General features: G+C 49.2%; 2 protein-coding genes and 1 long non-coding RNA gene across 5 annotated transcripts; 2 read left to right on the forward strand and 1 right to left on the reverse strand.

The window, feature by feature from the left end:
- Nucleotides 1–144: 144 nt before the first annotated feature.
- Nucleotides 145–17,032, forward strand: DRC3 (dynein regulatory complex subunit 3). 3 transcript variants are annotated; one of them, XM_064390116.1, is made up of 13 exons: nucleotides 145–182; nucleotides 1,092–1,265; nucleotides 2,571–2,687; nucleotides 4,415–4,581; nucleotides 5,160–5,306; nucleotides 6,504–6,623; nucleotides 7,700–7,811; nucleotides 9,102–9,277; nucleotides 11,691–11,822; nucleotides 12,963–13,033; nucleotides 13,817–13,940; nucleotides 15,285–15,416; nucleotides 15,544–17,032. In XM_064390116.1, the coding sequence occupies exons 2-13, from the start codon at nucleotides 1,109–1,111 to the stop codon at nucleotides 15,655–15,657; spliced, it is 1,569 nt and encodes a 522-aa protein (XP_064246186.1). In that variant the 5' UTR covers nucleotides 145–182; nucleotides 1,092–1,108; the 3' UTR covers nucleotides 15,658–17,032. The 3 variants fall into 3 exon arrangements, with proteins under 3 accessions (XP_064246186.1, XP_064246184.1, XP_064246187.1); XM_064390114.1 differs by having other exon boundaries at nucleotides 173–277; XM_064390117.1 differs by lacking the exons at nucleotides 9,102–9,277; nucleotides 11,691–11,822; nucleotides 12,963–13,033 and having other exon boundaries at nucleotides 173–277; nucleotides 13,816–13,940.
- Nucleotides 11,829–12,893, forward strand: LOC135281345 (uncharacterized). The gene is made up of 2 exons (XR_010348009.1): nucleotides 11,829–12,045; nucleotides 12,585–12,893. It is a non-coding gene; the product is annotated as an uncharacterized LOC135281345 (long non-coding RNA).
- On the reverse strand, nucleotides 16,670–22,406 carry ATPAF2 (ATP synthase mitochondrial F1 complex assembly factor 2). The gene is made up of 8 exons (XM_064390118.1): nucleotides 22,166–22,406; nucleotides 20,943–20,987; nucleotides 20,503–20,648; nucleotides 19,981–20,078; nucleotides 18,990–19,070; nucleotides 18,732–18,844; nucleotides 17,856–17,971; nucleotides 16,670–17,273 (listed from the first exon to the last, which is right to left on the reverse strand). The coding sequence occupies exons 1-8, from the start codon at nucleotides 22,293–22,295 to the stop codon at nucleotides 17,136–17,138; spliced, it is 867 nt and encodes a 288-aa protein (XP_064246188.1). The 5' UTR covers nucleotides 22,296–22,406; the 3' UTR covers nucleotides 16,670–17,135.
- Nucleotides 22,407–22,414: the final 8 nt, after the last annotated feature.

A 22,414-nucleotide genomic window follows, 5' to 3' on the forward strand; every position in this document is an offset into this window, starting at 1 on the left:
ACGTCAATCATCCGAGCCCTCTCCGCCCCGAGGGCACGGTCCCGGCGCTGATTGGCTGACACGGATTTCTCGCGCTCTGATTGGTAGCTGGCCTCCCCACCCACTCCACGCCCATTGGCGGCTGAGCCGGTCACGTGCCGCCCTTAGCAACGCACCGGGGCTTCCTTAGCGACGGGCGCTGAGTGGGAACCGGGAACGGGAACGGGAACGGGAACGGGAACGGGAACGGGAACGGGAACGGGAACGGGAACCGCCCCAGGCCCCTGGGGACCGGCGGGTGAGAGGCCCCATGGGCCGGGATCCGGGTCCTGGGAGCGGGGGGCGGCGGCTCCTTCCCGGCCACCGGGCCGGGGTGGCGGAACCGGCACTGACCGAAGAGGCGCGGGACAAACGCGCATCCCCGGAGCGCCCAGCGCCGGGCTGGGGCTTGGAGCAGCCTGGCACAGCGGAAGGTGTCCCCGGCCATGGCAAGATGAGCTTTAAGGCCCCTCCCGGCCCAAATAATTCTGCGATTGTACAGGAAAGAGAGAGGGGATGGCCAGGGATGGATAAATCCAGAGCTGCTGCTCCTCGGTCTGTGCCGAACACAGCCACAGGGAGGTTTGGTTTGTTAATAAAACTCCATAATGGGAACAGAACTCTCTAAAGTCTGACATTTATCATCGCTGTCCTATGCAAAAATAAATCTGTAATTATAAACATCTTACACAAGCAAAGGTTTGAAGATGCAAGTCCTTCACAGCCGTTCATTAACTCTGCACGGTTTGAAAAAGACAAATGGTCTCATTGCCTCCAGGGCAACATTAGGGATGTTTAAATTTCCATGAAAAATTTCCTCACTGGAGGGGTTGTCAAGCACTGGAACAGGCTGCCCAGAGAAGCTGTGGATTCTCCATCCCTGGAATGTCCAAGGCCAGGTTGGACGGGGCTTGGAGCACCCTGGGATGGTGGAAGGTGGCCCTGCCCCTGGCAGAGGATGGAATGAGATGAGCTTTAAGGTTCCTTCCCACCCAAACTGTTCTGGGATTCTGTGACTGCTGGAAAGAGTAGCCAGGCAGTGATTTAATTTATTTTTTTTCCTGTCCTTCAAGACTGATTCCATCTCACAATGAGTCAGTTTAACAATAGCATTGAGCCAAACGTTATTGATGATGAAATGCTTCAGAAAGCCATTGAGGAGAAGTGTCCAGAGGACCTTGGAGATACTGCCAGAGAGGAAAGTATCAACGTTAAAGTTGTGACAGAGATACAATTCAGTTTTAAAAGTGAGTATCAGAATATATACATATTTCCCTCTTCTTTATCTAGAAGGTAATAGAGTAAGTGGGTAACTGGCAATTAAGCACCTGTTATTAGGTGGGATTTGTTATGTCAAAATTAACATCTGGACTTGGATTTTGCTCACACGTGTACAAAGCAGCTTTTGCTGGTGGGTGACTTCAGAGCTGCTTCACTTGCCATCCCCTTGTCAGTGCTGCTCTCATTTAACATTTATATTGTGGTGACACCTACAGGCCACGGGCCTGCTGGGCCCCTCGGATGCTGCCAAATCCAGCCCAGGGCAGGCTCAGCCGAGGCTGCTGGTGATGTGAGAGCTCTTGGGGGATTGTGGTGGTGACAGCCCAGTCTGATGGCATTCCCTGGTCACCCATGCCACTGCCATGGCTTGCCTCTTACTGTCAGAACTGTGGTAAAATTGCACTCAAAAAATGGAAAGGAAGAACATTTGGCTCAATTTTTGAGTATTTGAGGGAGGGGAGTAATTTCAGTTGATTATTCTTTGTCTTCCAGTAAAATATTGTGTGTGTGAGTTGATTTTCTTAGAAAAGACTCCCTTGACCTGGTCCTGCATGGATTTGTCTGCAAATACAAAATCCATAAGTGTGTGAATATTTTGTGCATGCAGTTCCTTGGTTTATGGTGCCCTCACTAAATAAGGATAGCAGGACAGCAGATGAAATCTGGGAGGGCACTGCAGGGCAAAGAGAAATGGGGGTGAGAACATCCTGTGTTTCCTGTCACCTTGGTCCTGATCCTTTGCAAACAGCCTGCCCTTGTGACTCTGTGTTGGGGGAACCCAAGTGCAGGGATATTGATTAGCTCCAAACTGCAGCCTGCACAGCAAGAGCAGAGCCCAGCTTCCTCTGCTGTGCCCAGAATCCCGGCAGCAGGGGAGTCATTTACAGAATCAGGAGCTGGGCACTGCTGGGACTGCAAATGCAGAGAAAATCTCATCCCAAACCTCCTGCTTGGAGCTGGAGAGGAAAATGAAGGTCAGAACCTCCTGGCAGTGGATTCATGGAGGCACTGAGTGCAGGGCCACAGTCAGCACCCCCTGCACGCCTGGCTGAGTGCTGGTGCAGGACACTGGGGTTAAGTGGGTGTTTCACTGGGATCTCATCCAGCCAGTGCACCCCTGAGCTCTCCAGGGCACTCACCACACACTAAAAACCCTTTTGGAGGCAAGACTGGACGTGTTTGCCTTGTGCAAGGCAGGGTGTCTGCTGAAACAAAGCTGGCTCACGTGAAAAGCAATTTTCTTTTCTTTTTTTTTTTTCCTGTGGTTTTAGACATCCTGCAGATTAATAATCTGTGGCCATTAGAAAATCTGACTAAACTGCAGCTGGACAACAACGTCATTGAGAAGATAGAAGGCCTGGAGAGTCTGGTTCACCTTGTATGGCTTGGTGAGATGCAGGCAGAGGAGGGTGGATGCCTTTGCAGGTGCAAAATCTGAGATAAACCAGGATGTCACCTTCCTTCTCAGACACGACTGATAGGAGCTTACCCTGGGAAGGCTGTCAGCTGTCTGTGTGTCTCCTCATTTGACTGTCAAATGTCAAAATGCCTGAGTATCAGAGCTGCAAAACAATCCTTCAAATGTTTAAAAACTGGTTTAATACATTTGGTGTGGCAGGAACAGGAAGCTGAGGTCTCAATGTTGTTTCCAAGGTTTGTATTGTGTTTAGGGGTGACTTTCAGGAATATTTATGGAAACACCCCTGCGATTTAGAAGCCTGGATTCTGTTTCCAAAGCTGCTGCAGGCATTCCAAATCCCACAACCCCTCTATCCTCAAGGGCTGGGTGTCACCGTTTGAAGGAGTGTAGGGGGATGCCCCCAATGAGAGAGGGGCAAACTAGCCTTTGTCCCCCAAAAAAAGGAAGGAAGCCCAGAAGTTTCTCCCAACGATCAGGTGAAAAGACACCTTATAGGACCCCAGAGACTTCACTAAAACCTTGGGGTCACCTAATTGGATGAGAGCCAAAAGATCCCGCCTGGGCCATCAGGTAGAAAAAGAGAGGACAAAAGAGCCACGAGGCTTTTGTGAAGGTGTTTTACCAGGAGCAGACCTCTGTACCTGGATCGAATTTTCTGTTTATTGTTTTTCCTTTTATTAAACCTTTTTGTTTCCAACACTGCAGCAGAAGCCATCCTGCTCATTATTTGCCTCCAAAGGTAATAGCCAGGCTATCCTTGGTGTATTAAGTTCCCTTTTAAAGGCTCATAAAACCCTGGCCCGACAAAACAGAACTTAATAACCGTTGTCCCAAGGAGTGCCCATCCTTGTGGCCTGATGTGGGTGCTTGCAGCCACACAGCTCACAGCATTCCCTGGAACTGCAGCCACGTTGCTGGCTGGAATTCTAAATATATCCTCAGCGTGCAGGGCTGGAGCTTGTGAGCACATTGTGAAATGTCTGATGGGTTCTTCCACCCAGTTGTCTGCACAGTCCTGCTCCACAGACGACCGAGGCACTTGTGAATCACCAAGTGATCAGTGTAAGCACGGTGTTTTGAAGCACGCTCTCACATTTTGTTTGCCCAAAGGCTGCAGTGGCTCAGCTGCTGCTGTACAAGTGTCTCAGCCACCCAAGAGACCTCATAAACTGTTTTTGGCCTCTTGGCTTGCTCAGTACTAATCCTCAGGCAAATCCTGCCCTTAGTCATGGTGAGTGTAGGTGTTAGGAGAGATGTTCTGGCAGGGGAAGAGGACATTTCAATAAGTGAAACAGCTCAAGTGAGCCTTTGCATAACTCCACTGACGTGGAACTGCCTTGTCCTGGTCCTGTGGCAAGAAACAAGGCAGTGCCAGACTGATCACAGAAATTCCCCTCGAAGGGCACTTCCCCACCTCTTGTTTTGTGTTTCCCCATAAGGCAGAAGCCCCTTTCAGGCTGTGTAAGTGGACTCTGCATGGACTAACTTCAGCTTTTCCTCTCATTTAGAAGTTGCACAGACAATTGCAAGGAGGAGATGGGAATAAAGGATGATTTAATGCTGAGCCTTTCCTGTGGGACCTGGACCACCCCTGGGAAAAATCTGTACATAAACTCCTACATGCAGAACTAAAGAGCAGAATCAGGGTGTTCTGCAAGAAATAATTTAATGTTTGATTTATAAATTCTTCCCCAGACCTGTCTTTCAACAATATTGAAGTAATTGAGGGCCTGGATACTCTTGTCAAACTGCAGGACCTCAGTCTCTACAAAAACAGAATATCTAAAATTGAGCACATGGACACATTGCAAGAGCTGCAGATTTTCTCCATAGGGAAGAATAACCTGACCATTCTGGAAGATGTGAGTGCTCCCTGGCTTTGCAAATATTCCTTGCTGAAGGATCAGATATTCTAAAACTGGCATTTGCCATTGTGTCCAAGCCCCTCCTTAGGTGATAAAATTCTCCTTATGATTTCTAAGTAGTCTGAGCTATGGCTTTAGTCCTCTGGTGTTAAGTGCTTACTGCAGCCATTTTTCTTTTAGATTATTGACTCATGGGGGCCCAGTTCTGTGCCTGCTCTCAGCCATGGCAAAATTCCTGTTGGCTCCCATGAAAGCTAGAAAAGGAATAATGCTACATATGAGAAAAGGGGGGAGGCCAGGATTTATTTGGGGTTCTTCTGAGGGCATCTTACCAATTTAGGACCTGTGATTTGTGCACCCCATCTGCCTTCTCTCTCCTCCCGTTGTCTAGATATTGCCAATGTGAATTTAAGCATTTCCTTTCCCAAAACCATTAGAAACTCATAATTGACTGTCGTGTGAATTTGGCAGCAGAGCAGAATACATATTGCAACTCAGCTGTAATAAAAGCAATAAATTCCAGGGCTGTGTTTCCCCAGCACTGGGAAATGCAGAGCTCTTTCCCTCTGGCACAGGTGATCTATCTCAGGAGGTTAAAAAGCTTGCAGACACTGAACCTCAGTGGGAACCCTTTCTGCAGTGAAGAGCACTACAGGCTGTTTGTTGTTGCTCATCTTCCCAGCCTGGTGTACTTGGACTTCAAGCTCGTGAGAAACTCCACGGTGAGATTTCTGCATTCCCTGGTTGGGAAATCAGGCAGCAGCATCTTACAGAGCCTTTGCTTTGTTGGTGTGCCAGCAATATTCCAGCACTGGGGGCAGGTTCCCTGCAGAAATCAGGCTCACAGAAACACACAGTGTTTATTCTGCTTCCACATAACAGCTGTGAACCTGTAGGCCAAATTCTGTCAAATCTGACAGAGAGGTAGAGGTGTCAGAAGCATGATGTCTTCACAGATTCTGTGAAAATCAGCAGCTGTGTGTGGGAGAGGGGCCTGGTTGGTGTTGCCACAGAGAGGCTGCAGTGTGAGTGCAAGTCTTCTCAGAGAATCTCAGAGGAAATCAGTCTGGAGACAAGGATCCAGGGGGAAGGAGCCTTGGTGGTCCTGCTGCTCACAGAGTGATTTGTTTCACTAGCAACCTGACAATCCAGGCAAGCAGCTGCCTGGATGCACTTCCCACTTTTGATTTCTGAGAATGAGACACTTCATCCTCACCAGGAACCTGTGGAGCTGCTTTGTCATCCCAGGGCTCAAAGGAACAAAGACAGGGATTTTTTGTTCAGGGTTTGTTTGGTTTTTTTAGTAACCAAAGGACATGATTAATTGTAAATTTGCTTGGCACAGAGCAGGAGCTGTACTTGGAATGTACATTGCTCTTACCATAGGACTGGAAGGGTTTTCCAGGTCATGGAATGCAGTCCCTGCTCATCAGGGACGTCTGAGAATTGCATACTTAAATTTGTCAAGCTTCAGTTTCAAGCTAATGAGGTTCTTGCCCCTGGTGCTACCTTGCCATCCACTCCTCCAAAGAACCTTCTCCTCCTCCCTGGAAAATTTATTAACCTCACTGACTGATCAAATTGGAGCTCAAATTCTAGAAGTCAAAATAGAACTTCCTGCTAAAAGAGGAAAAAAAAACCCACCAAAAACCTCTAAAGATGAGAAAATGGAGAGAGAAAAGCTTCCTGGGATTGAATTATCTCAGATGCATTGAATACAGAAACAGAGCAATATGCCAGCAAAAAATGGGATGAGGATTAGATTTGAAACTTCATAAATAGTTTAATAAAAAGCCCATGAGGAAATGGAGAGGCAGATGCCACTCTGGTGCACGTTCTAGAAAGATCAGTTGCTTACACCCTGACTCATTGAGCAATGTTGGCTAACCTAATACAAATAGTTTATTTCTATTTCTCAGAGAAAAGCTGCAGCTTTAAAGTACCAAAATCTCACTAAGCCGTTGGAGCAAGAGGAGGCTGAGGTCCTTGCTCTGCAGGAGGCAGAAGATGCAAAGCAGAGAGAGCTGGAGTACCACCAGGTGAGTTTTGTATTGTCCCAGGAGGAAGAAGCACAACATATATTGACTTTTCTTCTCCCTGCTTGAAGATTTAATGACAGGTTAACATCGACTCTGCTAAAACTAAGGCTCAGATTAATCTCTGTGATCTCTGAATCTTATCTTTTGGATGGAAACAGGAGCTGCTGTGGAATACACATGATGTGGGGGACATAATTCTTTGGGCTGAACAATGAAACTACAGATAGAGACCCTGCAAAGCTAAATAGTAAATCATACCCAGGGAGTTTATCAGCCTGACGTGAGATTAAGAAAATTACAGGTCTGAGGGAAATGTTAACATTTTCATGGTGAAGCGACTTTTTTTTTTTTTCTCTCCTTCACACTAAGTCAAGCTTTTCATTAGTTTTATGGCTAAACTCTTCAGTGATCTTTTGGAGATCACTGTAGTCCTGTGACTGGGCTGAAAGCAAGACCAGGTGGAATGGTGCTTTCAGTTGTAGCCTGATTCTATATGCCAGACCTTTGGATGATCAGAGTGGCTTAAGTTCAGTGTTTAGTGCCAGGGAGGGTGCTGCCAATCTTCCCTTTGAACCTCCCCAAAGTTCACCAACTCCTTAAATAGCCTTGCAATAAATGTTTGTATGTGGTAATGTCTTATACTGGCAATGAGCACAGGGTGCCCAGAGAAGCTGTGGCTGCCCCATCCCTGAGGTGTTCCAGGCCAGACTGGATGGGGCTTGGAGCATCCTGGGACAGTGGAAGGTGTCTCTGCCATGGCAGGGGGTGGGATTGGGTGATCTTTAATGTCCCTTCCCGCCCAAACCGTTTTATGATTCAGGCATCTGATACAAGACTAAACAGAGGTTTCTATCCTCAGGCTACAGAGCTGTAGCAGCAAAGCCCCTGGGATGGGTTTCACTCCAGTTGCAAGGTGCTTTTGTGGCTTGCTTGGTGTTTCTGCAGTGCTCATGGAACTGTGTCAGCACCCATGTTCTGCTGCTGCTGCTGAGGTGCTCACAGGAGAGACACATCCTGAGGACTGGAAGCAGGCTGGCATCTCTGTTTTACTTATTTTGCTCTGTTTCTCTTCAAAGGCAGCCTTTGTTGAGTACCTGAATGGATCATTCCTGTTTGACAGTCTGCATGAGGAGGATGGAGAAGCTGCCAAACTGGCTTCCCTCCCTGGAGTGGAGGAGCTGCTGCAGGCATATCCTTCCTGGGTTTGGAATACCTACAGCTAACAGGTAATGCCTTCAGTTAAGAAGGAAGTGCATCCACAGGGACTCTTCATCTGTTGCTTTTGTCCAGAGCTGAAAGCTACATTGATCTAAGATCTGAGGCAGTCTGTGTTCAATTTTGGAACGGTACCAAAAGTTACACTACAAGGCTGTGAGACCACTGACAGCTTTAAGGCATGATATCTTGTGAAATATGAGGGCTCCAAACAAATGGTTTATATTACTGACAAGCTGGCCAGCCCAGCTTGAGACATCCCATTTGTAAAACCACTCGTTTCTATCCCCAACAGGTCATGAGATCCCAGCATTTTAAATTCTCACCGTTGTAATTACCATATTCTTTTTCCTTCCCTTGAATCAAACACGATTTTGGTAGCCTCCTTTTCTGACCCTTCAAGAATCGAGACTTTGTACTTTCTTTAAGTCTGGAATCCACTTAAAGTTTAAAATGAGCTGGAAGATAAATCTCTGTCTGTTAGATTGTGAGAGCACAGTTGCTAAAATCATGTTGAAATTGAAGTGGTAGGAGATAGGAACAGACTAATCAGGATGATACAAGTCACATATCTCACAACCTGCCAGAACTGGCAACGGGAAGTTTCCAGGCCAGCACATTTTTCTGATCATTGCTCCTACACAGGGGAGCAGAAAGCAGACACTTTTTTTTCTTTCTTCTTTTCTCATTCAGATTAATAGAGTATTGTCAAGGCCAGTAACTTGACCTTCCTTAAAATTGCATTACACTGTTGGGGAAAAATGCATCACGGCTTAACTACAATAGACTCCAGAAACAATTCCATTGCCAAGATAATAGCAGAAGAAAAATTGACGTTATTTTTGTGATGCTACCAAGTCAGTAGTTTATTCTGTGCTCTGGCTGTGGGCTCCAGAGCTGTATTTATTAACTACACAGGCACTGTATTCACACTTGTGAAGACAGATAGGGTTGTAGGCTTCCTTCTGCTGCTGTGTCAGAAGAGTCAGACAAGTGAATGTATTTTCTTCTCTTCCTCAAGGCCTTTTTTCCCCCTCAAGTTGCCATAGCTTTCTCCATACCCTTAAGGCAGCAAAATTCTATGCATAAAACAGGAATGGGTGACCCAGTCCTGCCCTAGACAGAATATTTGGCAGCTCCCAGCAAGAACCACAGAGTTTACATAAAAGCAGCTCGTAGCTCTTGTTGCTCAGATTTGCAGAGGCAGAAGGAACACAACGTGTTGCTCCACTGAGCAAGCAAAAGACCTTGACTCTGCTGTCACATACAAGAAGGAGTTTGTCTTAGTTTGTGAGAACCTGTACAACTATGGACTGGAAGAGTTTGAAAAACGAGAAGCTGAAGTCTCTAAATTCTACAAAAGGCTCCATGAAATTCTGGCAGTCAACCAGCAAGAAAGCAAGAGAATAATCTCAGACTTTGAGAGTCGGAACCAAAGGGTAATGTTACACTTTTGTTTGTTTGATACGTGATTTCTCTACATCCTGTACCATTAATGTCACCAATATTTAAGAAAATGGAAATGCTCAACCTTCCTTTTAGTTTAAATATTTTTATAAAGTTGATTTTTAAGATAGATAGATAGATGTTTACTGTTGCTCCCCTTCTTTTTGAAGCTCCAATAACTCTTCCTTCATTGAAAAACCAGGGAGAAAAGGAAGGAAATTGCAGGGTATTCAGTTTATTTTCAAGTAATTTTCTGCTTCAGTTCATTTTTTCAACAACAGCTCAAGGAACTATAACCAAAAAAAATTAGAGAAAGTTATTTTAATGTATTTCTAGTCCTTTAAAGCAGAAACTCTCTTTTGATTCTGCTCAACTACAGCCACCCATTGTGGCTGCTCAGGGCGTAGCTTCTAGCTGGATCCCTTTCTAACCATGTATAATAGATGGATCATGACTTTGTTTCCACAGGAAAAAAAATAAAATAAGGGAGGGCTAAAGCCTGGTGACACTGTCAGCTGAGAGAGCCAGTCCCTGACAAGTGACACCAGCAGAGTCACAAGCTCTGGCTCCTGCTGGAAACCAGGTCACTTTTATTTCAGTGCCTGTCACGGGCTGACAGCTGCTGAGTCACTCTGCTCCCAGGGCCTTGAACCTCGCTGACTCACGTTGGAAATCTGCACCCAGCAGCTTTAGGAGCTGGCAGCACCACCAGAGTCACAGAACTGCAGAATGGTTTGGGTTGGAAGGGACCTTGAAGAGCATCTCGTTCCAGCCAGAAGTTTGGTTTGAATATTCAGTTAGCTTGTGCTTGAATTCTCACTGTGCCTTCCATGAAAAAACCCTAAACCGGCAAAACAAACCCTGCAAAACCTACAAAAACAAAGAAACAACATCAAAACCCAAAGATACACAGCTGAGACCAGATTTTACCCCTTCACCTCTGTCTGACCTACAGGCTCAGCTGTGGATTGGGCTGCAAGGGGTGACAAGGAGGAATGGCCTAAAGCTGAAGGAGGGGTGGCTTAGATGGAATACCAGGAAGAAATTAGATTAAATATTAGGAAGAAATCCTTCTCTGTGAGGGTGGGAAGGCTCTGGCACAGATTCCCAGAGAAGCTGTGGCTGCCCCATGCCTGGAAGTGACCAAAGCCAGGTTGGAAAGGGCTTGGAGCCACCTGGGATAGAGGAAGGTGCTCCTGCCCATGGCAGGGCATGTGACTGGATGATCTTTAAGGTCTTTCTCAACCCAAACCATTCTGGGATTCTGTGATTCTCTATAAACAGGACACAGGGGTCAGCATGCCAGTTTCCGTATAAATATTAGAAGAGTTTGTGTCAAAACCGAACGCAGTGTTTGAACATCATTTCCCCATCATTTAAAATTGCTGGAGGAGTTCAAAAGGCACAGAGGTCCCAGCAGACTGCAGTCTGTGAGCTGTTCTTAGGGCTGTTTGTCTGTCTGTAATCCTTTCATGTAAACTTGGGTAACCTGTGAAATCACTGCCTCTCTGAAGTTGGTTACGGAGGATTAAAGGCCTTGAACTTGGAAGTTTTTGCTCCCAGAGGTGCAGCTTGAGTGGCTCTGGGGCCTTTTGAGCCTCCTAACTTGTTTACATTAGAGAAGAAGAAACCTTGCTCTCCCCTTCCCCCTTTTAAACTGCAAAGTTTGGGTAATCCACCCCATTTCCAGACACAAGCCTTGGCAGGGGTTTTTAACAGAATTCTTTATTTCACCCCATCCATTCCCTCTCAGGAGAAGTGGATCAGACATAATAAAACATATATATTTTCCCTTCTTTTTTAAACAGTTGATTGTTAACTGATTTTAAATAGACTTGAAAATAACACATTCAGCACAAGAGGATTTTTTCTTTTATTTTTTGATCCAAGCAAACATAAATCTTGCCTGATACAAAAGTGACATCAATACATAATTGTGAAGGGCAATAAATCCTTGCTGTAAGAGGAAGGCAGGCAATGATAGGTATTCCATATTCAGAATACTAAATCCTGACCCTACTGGAAGTCAGTCAAGATTCTCCCTGGCAGGAAGTGGATCAGGATTTACACCTGCCTTTCTTTCTCCAAAGCAATTGTTAATTTCTTCTTCACAGCCAGCAATATCAATAATTAAATATTGTTCTTTTTTGCTGGAAATGAAGGGAAGCATAGAAGGAGCAGAGTCTTCTGCTGAGTGGAGGATGAAGAAGAGTTTTCCCAATCCCCCTGCAGTAGCAAACCTCAGAACTGTTGACTACCCACTATGTAAATCTGGAGACTTCCCTGAATCATCACATTTCATTTCAGCTAATCAGCAGCAGGAACTTTTCTCACACATGTAACGAGTTAATTAAATTGCAATGGAGTGCTGAACACAAACTATAATTCACGTATCTCTGTGTTTAGAGGCTGGATGAGCTTTATCAGGCCAGGAGTGGTGAAATTGCTGAGTCGAAACGAGCCCAGGGCAAGGAGGACATCCATCAGCTGTGGGATGCACTCATGACCTTGGAAGCACTGGTGTCCAACGACCTGGAGGTGAGATCCAAGCTCACACCTGTGAGACCTCACAGCCAGAACGTTGTGGGGTCACTTCTCTGTCACTGCAGCCCTGTGTCACAAGAGGGGGGCACAGGATTTCCACTCAGGAAAATGTTTTGTCCCCATCTTTTTCTTTCTCTGTCCAAAGTTGATGGGAGTGAGATCAGGCCCTGGACATTGATACCTTACAGCAGATTTCTGTTTCTCAGAGCAGAACACAGTATGTCCCTCACATCTATCCAAGCTGATTTCCCACACTTTGGAGGCAGGGAGGTTGTGCAATCACTTTATAGGCCTGCACAAGTTGCTGCACAGCATGGGGTATGCATTTGGAATTCTAGAGGTGTCATTCTTTGAAGCTGATCTTTGCTAGAAGATTATACACATTCCTGCTCAGCTTGCTGCATTTGCTTGCATAATAGCTGCCTTTTCCTCCCCAGACTTTTCCTCAAAAACTAGGGCAGGGCTGCTGATGAGCATCTTCACGGAAGGAAAAAAACCCAAAATAATCTGTTTAAAAATGAGCAGGCAGGAGCTGTGGCCTGTGTGCAGCAGTTTAGTTTTGTGAGCATGGATGGCAGAAAGCAGCAGCTCAAAATGGATCCTCACTGCATCAGGATTGTGCCTTTTTAGAGTTTTCTGAGTTGGCCCTTCCATATCTGCAATCACTGACGGGATGAGCAGAAACATTTCTCCCTGTGTGCCCTGCCGGATTTGCAGGATTCAGCTACCAAGACATTTAAGTGCAACACTTCACAGATTCTCCATCAGCCATCTCTGAGAGAGGGAACAGGCAGCTGCACTTTTAATTTCTGAGGACTAAACCAAGAGCTGCAGTAAAGCCCAGGCAGGGGTTGTGCTTCTGACAAGAGGCTCTTCACACAGCCAAGGACAAGGAGGCATGGCAGGGTGTGGGAATGCAGCCCTCTCCAGGCACTGCTTAGGTGAGGGCAACAAGGATCCCCTGGCTTATTCCAGACACTTTAAATGCTTGAGGCAGTTCAGTTTCTGACTATGCTAATAACAGCAGTGAGTCCAAATTACAATAAATTGTAGATTCCTCCTAGATTCTCTGACTCCCTGATATGTTTGTGCAAGTTTTTATTGTGATATTTCCTCTTTTTCCCCTCTGTTAAGGAACTGTTACAGGATTTTAAAAGAAGCATTGATGTCATAGCATCAACATTCACTGAAAACATTCAAGGGATATATCCTTTTCACAGTAGGTTGGCCTACACCTCACCTCTAAATCCAAAAATGAGCTTCCAGTACAAAACCTTTTTTTTTTTTTTTTAAATTTTAATCAATAGAAAATATCTTTTCCCAGCCTTGAGGAATGCTCATTTAAGGTGCCTATCTTCTTTATGTGGAGACTCTGGAGAGCACTGAAAGATTTAAATTCTACTATGCTGGAATTCTGTAGGATTTAGGCAGCTTTCACCCTGTTGGGAATCTTCCTTTCTTCTCCATGCAGAGAAGACAAAACAGAGGGAAGATCTGGTTAGACTGTTGTCTAGGTACATTCCTGCCACAGCAGTAAATTAAATATCTACAATTCTGGTTGAATACTTTTTAAATGGTGTTCATTTTTGTATTTTTGATGTGTGCTGAAAAAAAAGTTATATGAGAATACTGAAGTGCTTGAGTGTCAGGTCACGCTGCTTTAAATCTAGAAATCTGATGGCCTGGTGCAAATAATTGCAGTGCATTCAGAGCTTAGCTTTCACCTGGAGGCCTCTTCCAATTTCCCTGGCAATCCCAGGTCCTCTCTCAGTCCTCTGTCATATTGGGCAGTGAAGATGAGACTCAGTGTGTGATTGAGAACTGAGAGTGTGCATCCTGATATCCTGACAGCACAGCAGCTTCTGGGAGCAGCCAGGCTCATTTCTGCAGAATCCCCCTGTGCAGACCCTGGCTCCCAGTTACAGGAGGTCATTCAATCTCCACAGATGAGTGGTGTGGTCAGCTTTTTCCTTAACCACGTTCTGCACGTTTAGCCAGTGCCGGGACCTGGAAAACCAACACCTTGAAAAGCTGATGGAGATTGTCAAGGCCACCCTGAAGAAAGTGGACCGCTACGAGCTTGAAGAGGATTTTCCAGATGATCTTCGAAAGGTGAGGGCACCAAAACAATTCATTTCTGTGAGAGAGTAGGCAAGAAAATGAGGCCACAGCCTCTTCTCTGAAGGGACAGGGTTTCCAGGAGGCTCAGTGCTGCCACAGCCATTCCTGAACCACAGCAAAACCTCCTTCCTAGAGGGTCCTGCTGCTTGGCTGAAGTGTGGTGCCTCTGAACATCTCCACTGACTAGGACAGGGGATAACTGCACTGCAGGTTTCCCTGGGCACTGCCAGAGCTGGTGGCAGCAGCCCAGGAGAGGTGCTGAGGAAATCTCTCTCCTGCCTCCAGCACAACTCACTGCTCTGGCTGATTTCCAGGCAGCATCTTTGCTGCACTCCCTCACAGCTGGTTTTGCTCAGACTCTCCCTGCTCCCTCAGCAGAATCCCAACACTGCTCTGAATTTCTTACACCAGGGCCGTTTGCCTCGGTGATTTCAAAATCCCTTCCTGGAGCTCCTGAGCCCACGAGCTGATCTGGAGGCAGGACACAACACTTTAAATGGAGCCTTCCACCGAGCCCTCAGTCTTGCTGTGCAAGCAAAGATCCCAGGAGCCTTTCCAAAAGCACCACCATCATTGCAGTGCTCCACTCAGCAACGCTGCTGCCCTTTTTGCCTCCGTAATTCCTTCATTTAGTGGCTAAATTACTTAAATTTGCATTAGCTGTGGTTTTGCTCTGTCCAGATTATCCCAGCCCCCTGTCACTGCAGGTAATCAGGAGCTGACAGACACAAACCAGAGCCCTGAGCCCCCGGGGGAGCTGCTGCTTTATGGCCTGTGCAGATGGTGGCAGTTCCGCACCGCTGCCGTGCACCCATTTTGCTTCACTGCCATCCATTCCCATGGAGAAGGGAATTCATTTACCCAACAGCTGCACTTGGCTGCAGGAGGAGACTCATTATGGGTTAGTGAAGCCACCCTCTATTTAGAGCCACGAGGGAAGTCACCGCTTCCATTAGAAGCTGGGACTTTCCAAAAATGAAGATTTACAGCCAGTGCCAGCAGTGCAGGAATCCCTTCCAAGTGTGATTTTCCATTTCCAGGCATGCTGGAGCACATACAGCCTTTCTTTCTTCCACACCAGCTGCACGGCAGCCCTGCTTGCACTGAACTGCCCATTCCAGCATGTGGGGCCAAGGGTGCTGCCTCTGCTTCCCCACCTGTGTTAGGGATAATGCCCCATTACACCACGGCAAGGCCAAGGGTACAGCCCTGGATTCATCCCGATGAAAAGGGATTTGCCAGGCTGAGACAGAGGGTTTCTCCCTCTGAGCACTGCTGTGCTGCTCGTTCATTGTGTGCTCACCCCTCCTCTCATCTGGTCACGTTACCTCCCAGCTCTTTAAGAACAAAAACACCGTTGTCAACATCATCAACGTGTCCCACAGCATCCGCCTGCGGAAGATTGACAAGCGAGAGAGCGACATGCTCTCCAACATCTACCAGTGGCAGAAGTCAGTGACAGAGAAGGTAAGAGACCCTCACACTCAGCGGGATGGGGCACGGGCAGGTCTGGCCCAAGTGGCAGGGACACTCCCAGGTCTTTGCTGGACCTTGACACGCCTGCAGATTCACTGCTGGGTTTCAATCTGTCCAGGCTTTCCAAACCGAGAGCGACAGGAACCGCGCCTGCATCGAGAAGATCATCTGCTTCATCAACACTCTGCAGAAGGAGCTGGATAGCACAGTGATCCTGGAGCCTGCAGAATAGGGCTGGGGAGCTGCCTCAGCTGCAGCACACAGGACAGCCCCCAGCAGGAACAGCTGCCTCTCCATGGCCAAGCTGCCTGGGACATTTCAGACCAAATGCACGTTTCTTCCATCCCACCATAAACTGCAAATAAAAGCTACTTTTCTGGAAAAGCATCCAAAGCCCTGTCTCTTCCATCACAGTGGCACAAAGCCCGTGCAGACAACTCAGACCTGGTCACAAGGGGTTATGGATCAGCTGTGAGCTGATTGAACCAAATCATCGCAGCATATCATGCCTGAAAGCTTCAGTACCTGCGAGCTCAGTGGCAGGAACCTGTGAGCTGCTGGCACGAGGCAGCAGCTCGGGAGAGGAACACTCTCCATCAAACCACCCCCGAGATAACAGCAGGTTTCCAGCTCAGCAAGCACAAGGCTGGCGGGGGCTCCGTATGCCTGGGAGCCTCATCTTCTCACCCCTTCTCACAATCAGCTTTCTGCAGCGTGAGCAGAGCAGCCCCCAGCCAGCAGGAAGGGAAATCAATGGTTCCACAGGAGCTCACGCGCCGCCGCTCGCGACAGCCGAGCGAGGAGTCATTAATTCCCCTCCTTGCTTGGTGACAGGGCTGCCACGCTCCTTGTGGGCAGCTTCTGAGGAATGCTGCTGGCCAGGGTGCTGCTGCTCCAGGCAGGCAGCAAGGAGAAGGTGGGAAGGTTAAATGAGAGGGTGGCTGTGTGCTCGCCAGGGGCAGAGCAGGTCTCAGATGTGGCTGGTGCTGCCTGTCAAACACAGATTCAGCTCATCATGCTCTGTGCTTCTGGAGATGGCTGGAGCCCAGGTTTTACCCCTCTTGCTGCAGGAATACACAGTTGTCTCCTTGCTAACTCCTCAGCTGCATGGAGTGGTTCACACAGTAGTCAGTGTCTGCTCTGCTCTGTGATTTTTAATACCTGGAGCCATCCCAGCCCCTGCCCACAAGCTGGCAGCTCAGGACCCACCCCACAGTTTGGTGACTAAGACAAAGACACACAGCTTCTGGTACCTCACAGGGGCGAGTCTTTAATGGAACACAGAGACCCTGGTGTTACAGACAGGCACGCTGAGGGATGAACAACAGATGCAGTGGAGTCTGTTTTCAGATTTCCATAACAAGTGTGTGTCAGGAGCTGGCAGCTATGAAGACATGTGGCATATGCTGGGTATGTCTGTGCCGTGCCCTGCCCAGGAAGCTGTTTCTTCCGTGAGAGCTCCTCTGATGAGTTACAGACACCAGGAAAGGACGGAGCTGCTGGCTCGGGGATTCAGAGAAACTCACCTTGACCCCTCCTCCTTGTGTGCTGCACTGCAGCAGGCAATCCAACTGAAGAGCTGCCCACAAAACCACAGCACATGAAGCTGATCCCAGGAAAAGTGGAATGGCAGGAAGGTAGCTACCATCCCCTGGGTCAGGCCAGCAATTCCCAGCTGGACGTGTTCTTTCTGTGCCCTGCCCAGCTGCCTCAGTCCTGCAACAGCTTGTGTTTTACAGTTGAGCTCTCTGAGCAGAGGTGAACAAAGAGAGTCCCAGCTGCCGTGCGAGCACGCAGCTCACACAGGTCGTAGTCGTGGGCCCACTCCACGTTGCCCCAGCGCCGAATCTGAAGGAGAGGAGGAACATGGATCATACTGAAAGCAGCTCAGCAACTCTCAGCTTCCCTGCTCATAACCCCCCCAGGAACTGAGATGATCCTCGACTCTGAGGCAGAGATATCTTGAGATCAGGATGTGCTTCATCTGTACTGGGGTCCGAGGCAAAGCCTCTTAACGGGAGGATGAAAAGATTCCCAACTTCAGCCACTTTTGGGACAAGGAGAGCTTCACACCAAGCTAATTTCCAGCAAGCTTGATATCTTGGTGTCTACCAAAGCCTCCAGGCTGGATAACCCTCAGCAGGAGAAGTCAGCCACAACTTTGCACTTCAGATTAGAGAGGGAGAAAAGCAGCCATCTGGGCTCTGTGAAAAGAAACTGGCAGCCCTGGGAGCACTCTGGGCTGGTGTGCCCGTGGTGCTGCTCTGCAGCAGCACGCTCCAAACGCTCTCAGACACAGAGACTGGTGGAGTGGAACGTCTCCTGCTACAGCAGGCACTTCCCCTGCCAGTTATTTGTGGTGGGGGATGCATTTGTCATGCTGAGATTATTGCTATTTGAATTATAGGGCTGTTTTGTAACATAATTTACCTGGTATTCTTCCTCCAGGCGAGACAGAAGCACAGCTTTCTCTACTGTAATGTGCCTGTCAATCAGGCTCATGGACAGAATCAGCGATTTCAGCTGGGTGATTACATATTCTATACCTGGAAGGGAATAACCCAAACCAAACAAGATTCATGGCTGTTTTCTGCAGCATTACAGCAGCATCTTCACACACACTGAAGAGACAGGCAGGCTGTGGTACCCCCCCAGAGAGGCCAGTGATGCTCCCACCTGCACCTGGGCACTGAGATCTGTGGTTAACTCCAGGCACAGAGCATTGTGCTGGCCCTGCCACCACAGTGACAAAGGCCATGCCCTGGACACCACCTCCTTTTATTCTGCCACAACCCTTCCCTGTGCAAAGGGAAGAGACATCCATCCAGGCTCCAGCATTCTGTGTCTTTTGTGGGTTTCACTGCCTGCTGCTCATTCAGGTCTGGAGCAAAGCAAACCTCCCTTCATTTCTTTATCTTTTGGTGTCATTCAGATGATTCAGGCAAGATTAAGTGGGATATAAGGATAAAAAAGTGAACACAGTGCACAGTGTGGGCACTTTGGCGCAGTAAAGCCTGATTTCTTTTCCTGGTAACAACAAAGCTAGGGATTAAATCATTAGAAGGTTTGGCATTAAAGAAGTTATTTGTGCTAAGGTGGAGCAAGCAGCTCATGGGACAGCACAGTCAGATCCTGAACACCAGTGGCACTGAAGAGAATCCCTGCCTGTGACAAAAGCAGGTCAGGGCCTGGCCTGCAGATTTAAAACATAAACCTCCACACTTGGAGCAGGAGAAGAAAACCATTCCAGTCACTCTCCTGCCCCGTGGAGAGGAAGCACCTCCTCACTGGCCCAGCCCTGCTCACCTTGCAGGGCCCACATGTTGTAGGATGCCAGATGGCTGACAAAGGTCTCCTTGGTGCTGGCTGGAATGTTTGGCCCCAGGATGCTGGTCGAGGAGCCAATTGTCACGTTGTACCTGGAATGATCCCCCAAACCCTTAGCAAAGCCCAGGGGAAAGGCCCAGGGCTCATGGAGCTTGTGGCCCTGGCACTTCTAAGCACCAGAGCTCCTGGGCTCAGCAGGGCAGGGCTTGTGCAGCCAGGAACCCTTTGAGCTCTCACCTTTTCTCAACCCAGGCGACCACGGGATCCCATTCATTCTTCTGTAGCTCTGCCAAGGCTGGAGGCTCCTCCACACGATAGCTGGGACATCACAGAACAAAACCACACTGCATGGTCACTCCCACACACCTCTGGAAGGACACTGACCCCCCCAGACCCACAGCAAGTGGAACAGGGACCTGCTGCCCACCCAGGCAGCAGTGACAGGGAACTATCCCCCAACTCTTCCTTAAATTCAGTGCTTTTTGTTATTCCAGGAAGGACAATTCTGTCTTACTACAAAACAGAGCAGTGAACCAGCCAGCTGAAAACTGCAGGCAGCCCCAAGCCACAGACTGCAGTGAGGTTTGGCAGTTAGAGGAGGGTACAAACCCCACTGCAACTCTCTGTGGGGCCACTCCTCCTTCTCCTTGCCCAGTGGCTCAGCTCAGCATTCCCTCCTCCCCAGTTTGACCAAAGCCACAAGGGCAGGTGGGGGAGCCTGTTCCTCTCTCCCCACAGGAACTGTGCAGCTGCCAGTGGAGGCTGGGACAGGAGCCTGGGCATGAACAGGCTTGATCCTACAGCTCACGGGGACTTTAAGGAATGAAGGGCATTTTGGGACTGGTAAAAGTAGTCTGAACTATCTGTACTGGCACAGGAATACCAGGGACTGGCTGACAGATCCCCACAGGCCTTTCAAAGATGTTTTCTTTTCTCCTAGAGCTTCATTTCCCACTGCTCTCACTCTTGCCCAGTAGAGAGGTGTCCAAAACAGAGTTCAGCAGAGGACCAAAACAGAGTTCAGCAGAGGGGACCAAATCCAGTGCTCCTTCTTTGGGTGCACAGACTCCAACCAGGTTTGCACATGCAGGACTGATCTAAACTAATTCAAACCCTCAGGCAAAAACCAGCAGAGATCAGAGCCAGGCCATGCCTGGGTGAGTGCAGATGTCTTCCCTCACTTCACCCAACCCTCTTTCCAAAACCCAGCTGGGTCCCCAGCTCATACCAGACTGTGTCTGTCTCCAGGAACTTCACAGCTGCTCGGATCAGCTGCGTCTTGTTCCGCTGCGTGGGATTGTCCAGTGCTGTGTTGCACAGAGTGGTCTGGGGATAAAAGCAGTTGAAACTGCTGTTATTCCAGGCTTGAAAAAGCAGCAGCTTCCGTGGTGCAATGCCAGGAAGAAGCAGAGGGATGTGTGGCAGATGAAAAACTGAGGGGTGCAGGGCCACAAAATGGCTAATGTAATAGGTATCCTCCCAAATCTTTCAGGATCCCTGGAAACAGCTCGCTAAGCAGCAGGGAAAAGGCCATGGATTGCTCCAGAGCTCAGTTTCCTCCTGCCCCTCACTATTCCCAATAACACTGTCTAGCCCCTTCACAAGTTCCCCTAGTGGCACAGATTCCCTCTAGACAGGCACCCAGCCAGCCCAGAGGAAGTCCTGACTTTCTGCTCACTGGGAGCAGGACACCCTGCTGCCTCCACACTCTGCATTTGGGGGTCTCAGCACTCCCCCCTGCCCTGCTCACCAGGTGCATTGTGTAGAACTTGATGGTGTCTTTCTGGGAGTCCCACTCTGTTGCCACTGCAATGGCCAAGGCCTCGCTGGGCACAGTGAAGAGCTTGGCCTGGGGCGTTTTCAGCTTCCGGTGGTCCAGGTTTATTTCAAAGCCTCCTGGGGAATCAGAGTAGAAATCCTGGGGAATCAAAGAGGAGCAGGCACTAAGGAACAACAGACAACCCCACAGTGGGAGCAGATTCAGAGCTGGAGCTGACAGGAATGGTCAGGTTTCCCACCATCACTTGGTCCTGAAGCTGCTTCCCACCACAGAGCTTTGGTGTAGATGAGGAGGGGGCAGAGCAGCTGGTGACAAACCTGCCACTGACACAGCCTGGGCTGCAGGGGCTGATGTGGTGACACCTCTCCCAGGGATCAGCCCTCCCACCCCATCCCTGTGGCCACACTCACCTTCCCCCTGCGAGATGCTCACGTTCTGGTAGAACCTCTTCCTCTCTGGGGACAGAAACACAAGGCAAAGAGAACACTCAGAGGGCAAACAGAAAACGTTCAGCCCCTTCTCCTGCTCTCCATCGCAGCCTTTGGTGCTGTCCAGGTGGCCTGGTGACAGAAATCCAGCCCTCCATCCACAGTTTCCAAGCTGTGAGCTCCAGCGAGCTCCATTCAGCAGGGAGTGGAGCTCACTCCTGCCAGGCTGGGGCTCAGCTGCCTCAGGCTGTGGCAGGGCTGGCTTCCCAAGCAGGCCTGTCCCACCTCTCCTCAGGAGTTCTGCTTCAGGCTCAACCTTTCCAGATTGCACAAATACAGTCACACTGGACAAATGAATCCCCAAAGGACAGTACAGCCCAAACATCCCAGTCCAGCCCAGGAATACACCTGCCCCAGCATCAAGGTGAGCCTGAGGAAACTTCAGGTCTCATTTCAGGAGCAGCATCCTTTGCTACCAGCACTCCTGACAGCGTGAGAGCAGGATTACACCCATTCCAAAGGCTCACACCCCTCCCACAAGGCAGGAAGAATCCACGAGCCACTCCCTCGACAACAGCAACCAGGTTGTAAATCCCAACCCCATAAATCTGTCTCGTGAAGGGCACAGCAAACAGGTCAGGCTGCAGGTCTGCTATTCCAGGCTAAAAGCAGCACATTCCCACTGGGGAAATGGAAGGATTTGCTCAGGCTTGGAGACCTGTGAGCTTTGGGGCCTCAGGCACAGTTCTAAAAGCAGATTAAAGTGTGTGTAACCCAGAGGAGCCCCGAGGCTCATCAGAGACTCCCAACACCTTGTCATGAGTCACCACGACTCTGCAGCCTCACCTCTGACAACACGAGATTAATTTTACTGTTCTCAAGCCCACACGATAATAGCAAAGCCTTTGGATGGGACACATGGGCCAGAACCTACCTGAACCCCCATTCCCTCAAAACCCCTCAAACCCAACAAAACACAAAAACAAGAGTAACAAACTGGTTGGGCGAGGGCTCGGCCGTGCTGCCAGCGAACCCTGCCCGCTCCAAACACAAATTAACACCAGGGAAAGAGCGCTGGGGGGGAACCCCAGCCCCGGGACCGCTCAGCGGCCGCGGGGAGCGCTCCCAGCCCTGCCCCGGGTTGGGTGCCCAGGGCAGGATCCCGCTCCCCACACGGGCCTGGAGCCGGCCCCGCGCTCCCTCACCTGCCGGCGGGGCATAGGCCCGGCGCCCGCACAGCCCCACCGGGCCGCTCCGGGCGTGTGCAGGAGGCGGTCGGGGGAGCCGAGCGGGCGGGGAGTGGGCCCACCACAGGCGGCGACAGCCGCGCCACATCGCGACAGAGCCGACACAGCGACAGAACGACACAGCGACACAGCGAGCCCGTCCCGGCCGCGCTCAGCGCCGCTCGCTGGGCGCCGCCATCTTCCCAGCGCCCTCAACCAATCCGCGCC

This window comes from Passer domesticus, chromosome 15 (assembly GCF_036417665.1).
Source record: "Passer domesticus isolate bPasDom1 chromosome 15, bPasDom1.hap1, whole genome shotgun sequence".
Taxonomy (NCBI): domain Eukaryota; kingdom Metazoa; phylum Chordata; class Aves; order Passeriformes; family Passeridae; genus Passer; species Passer domesticus.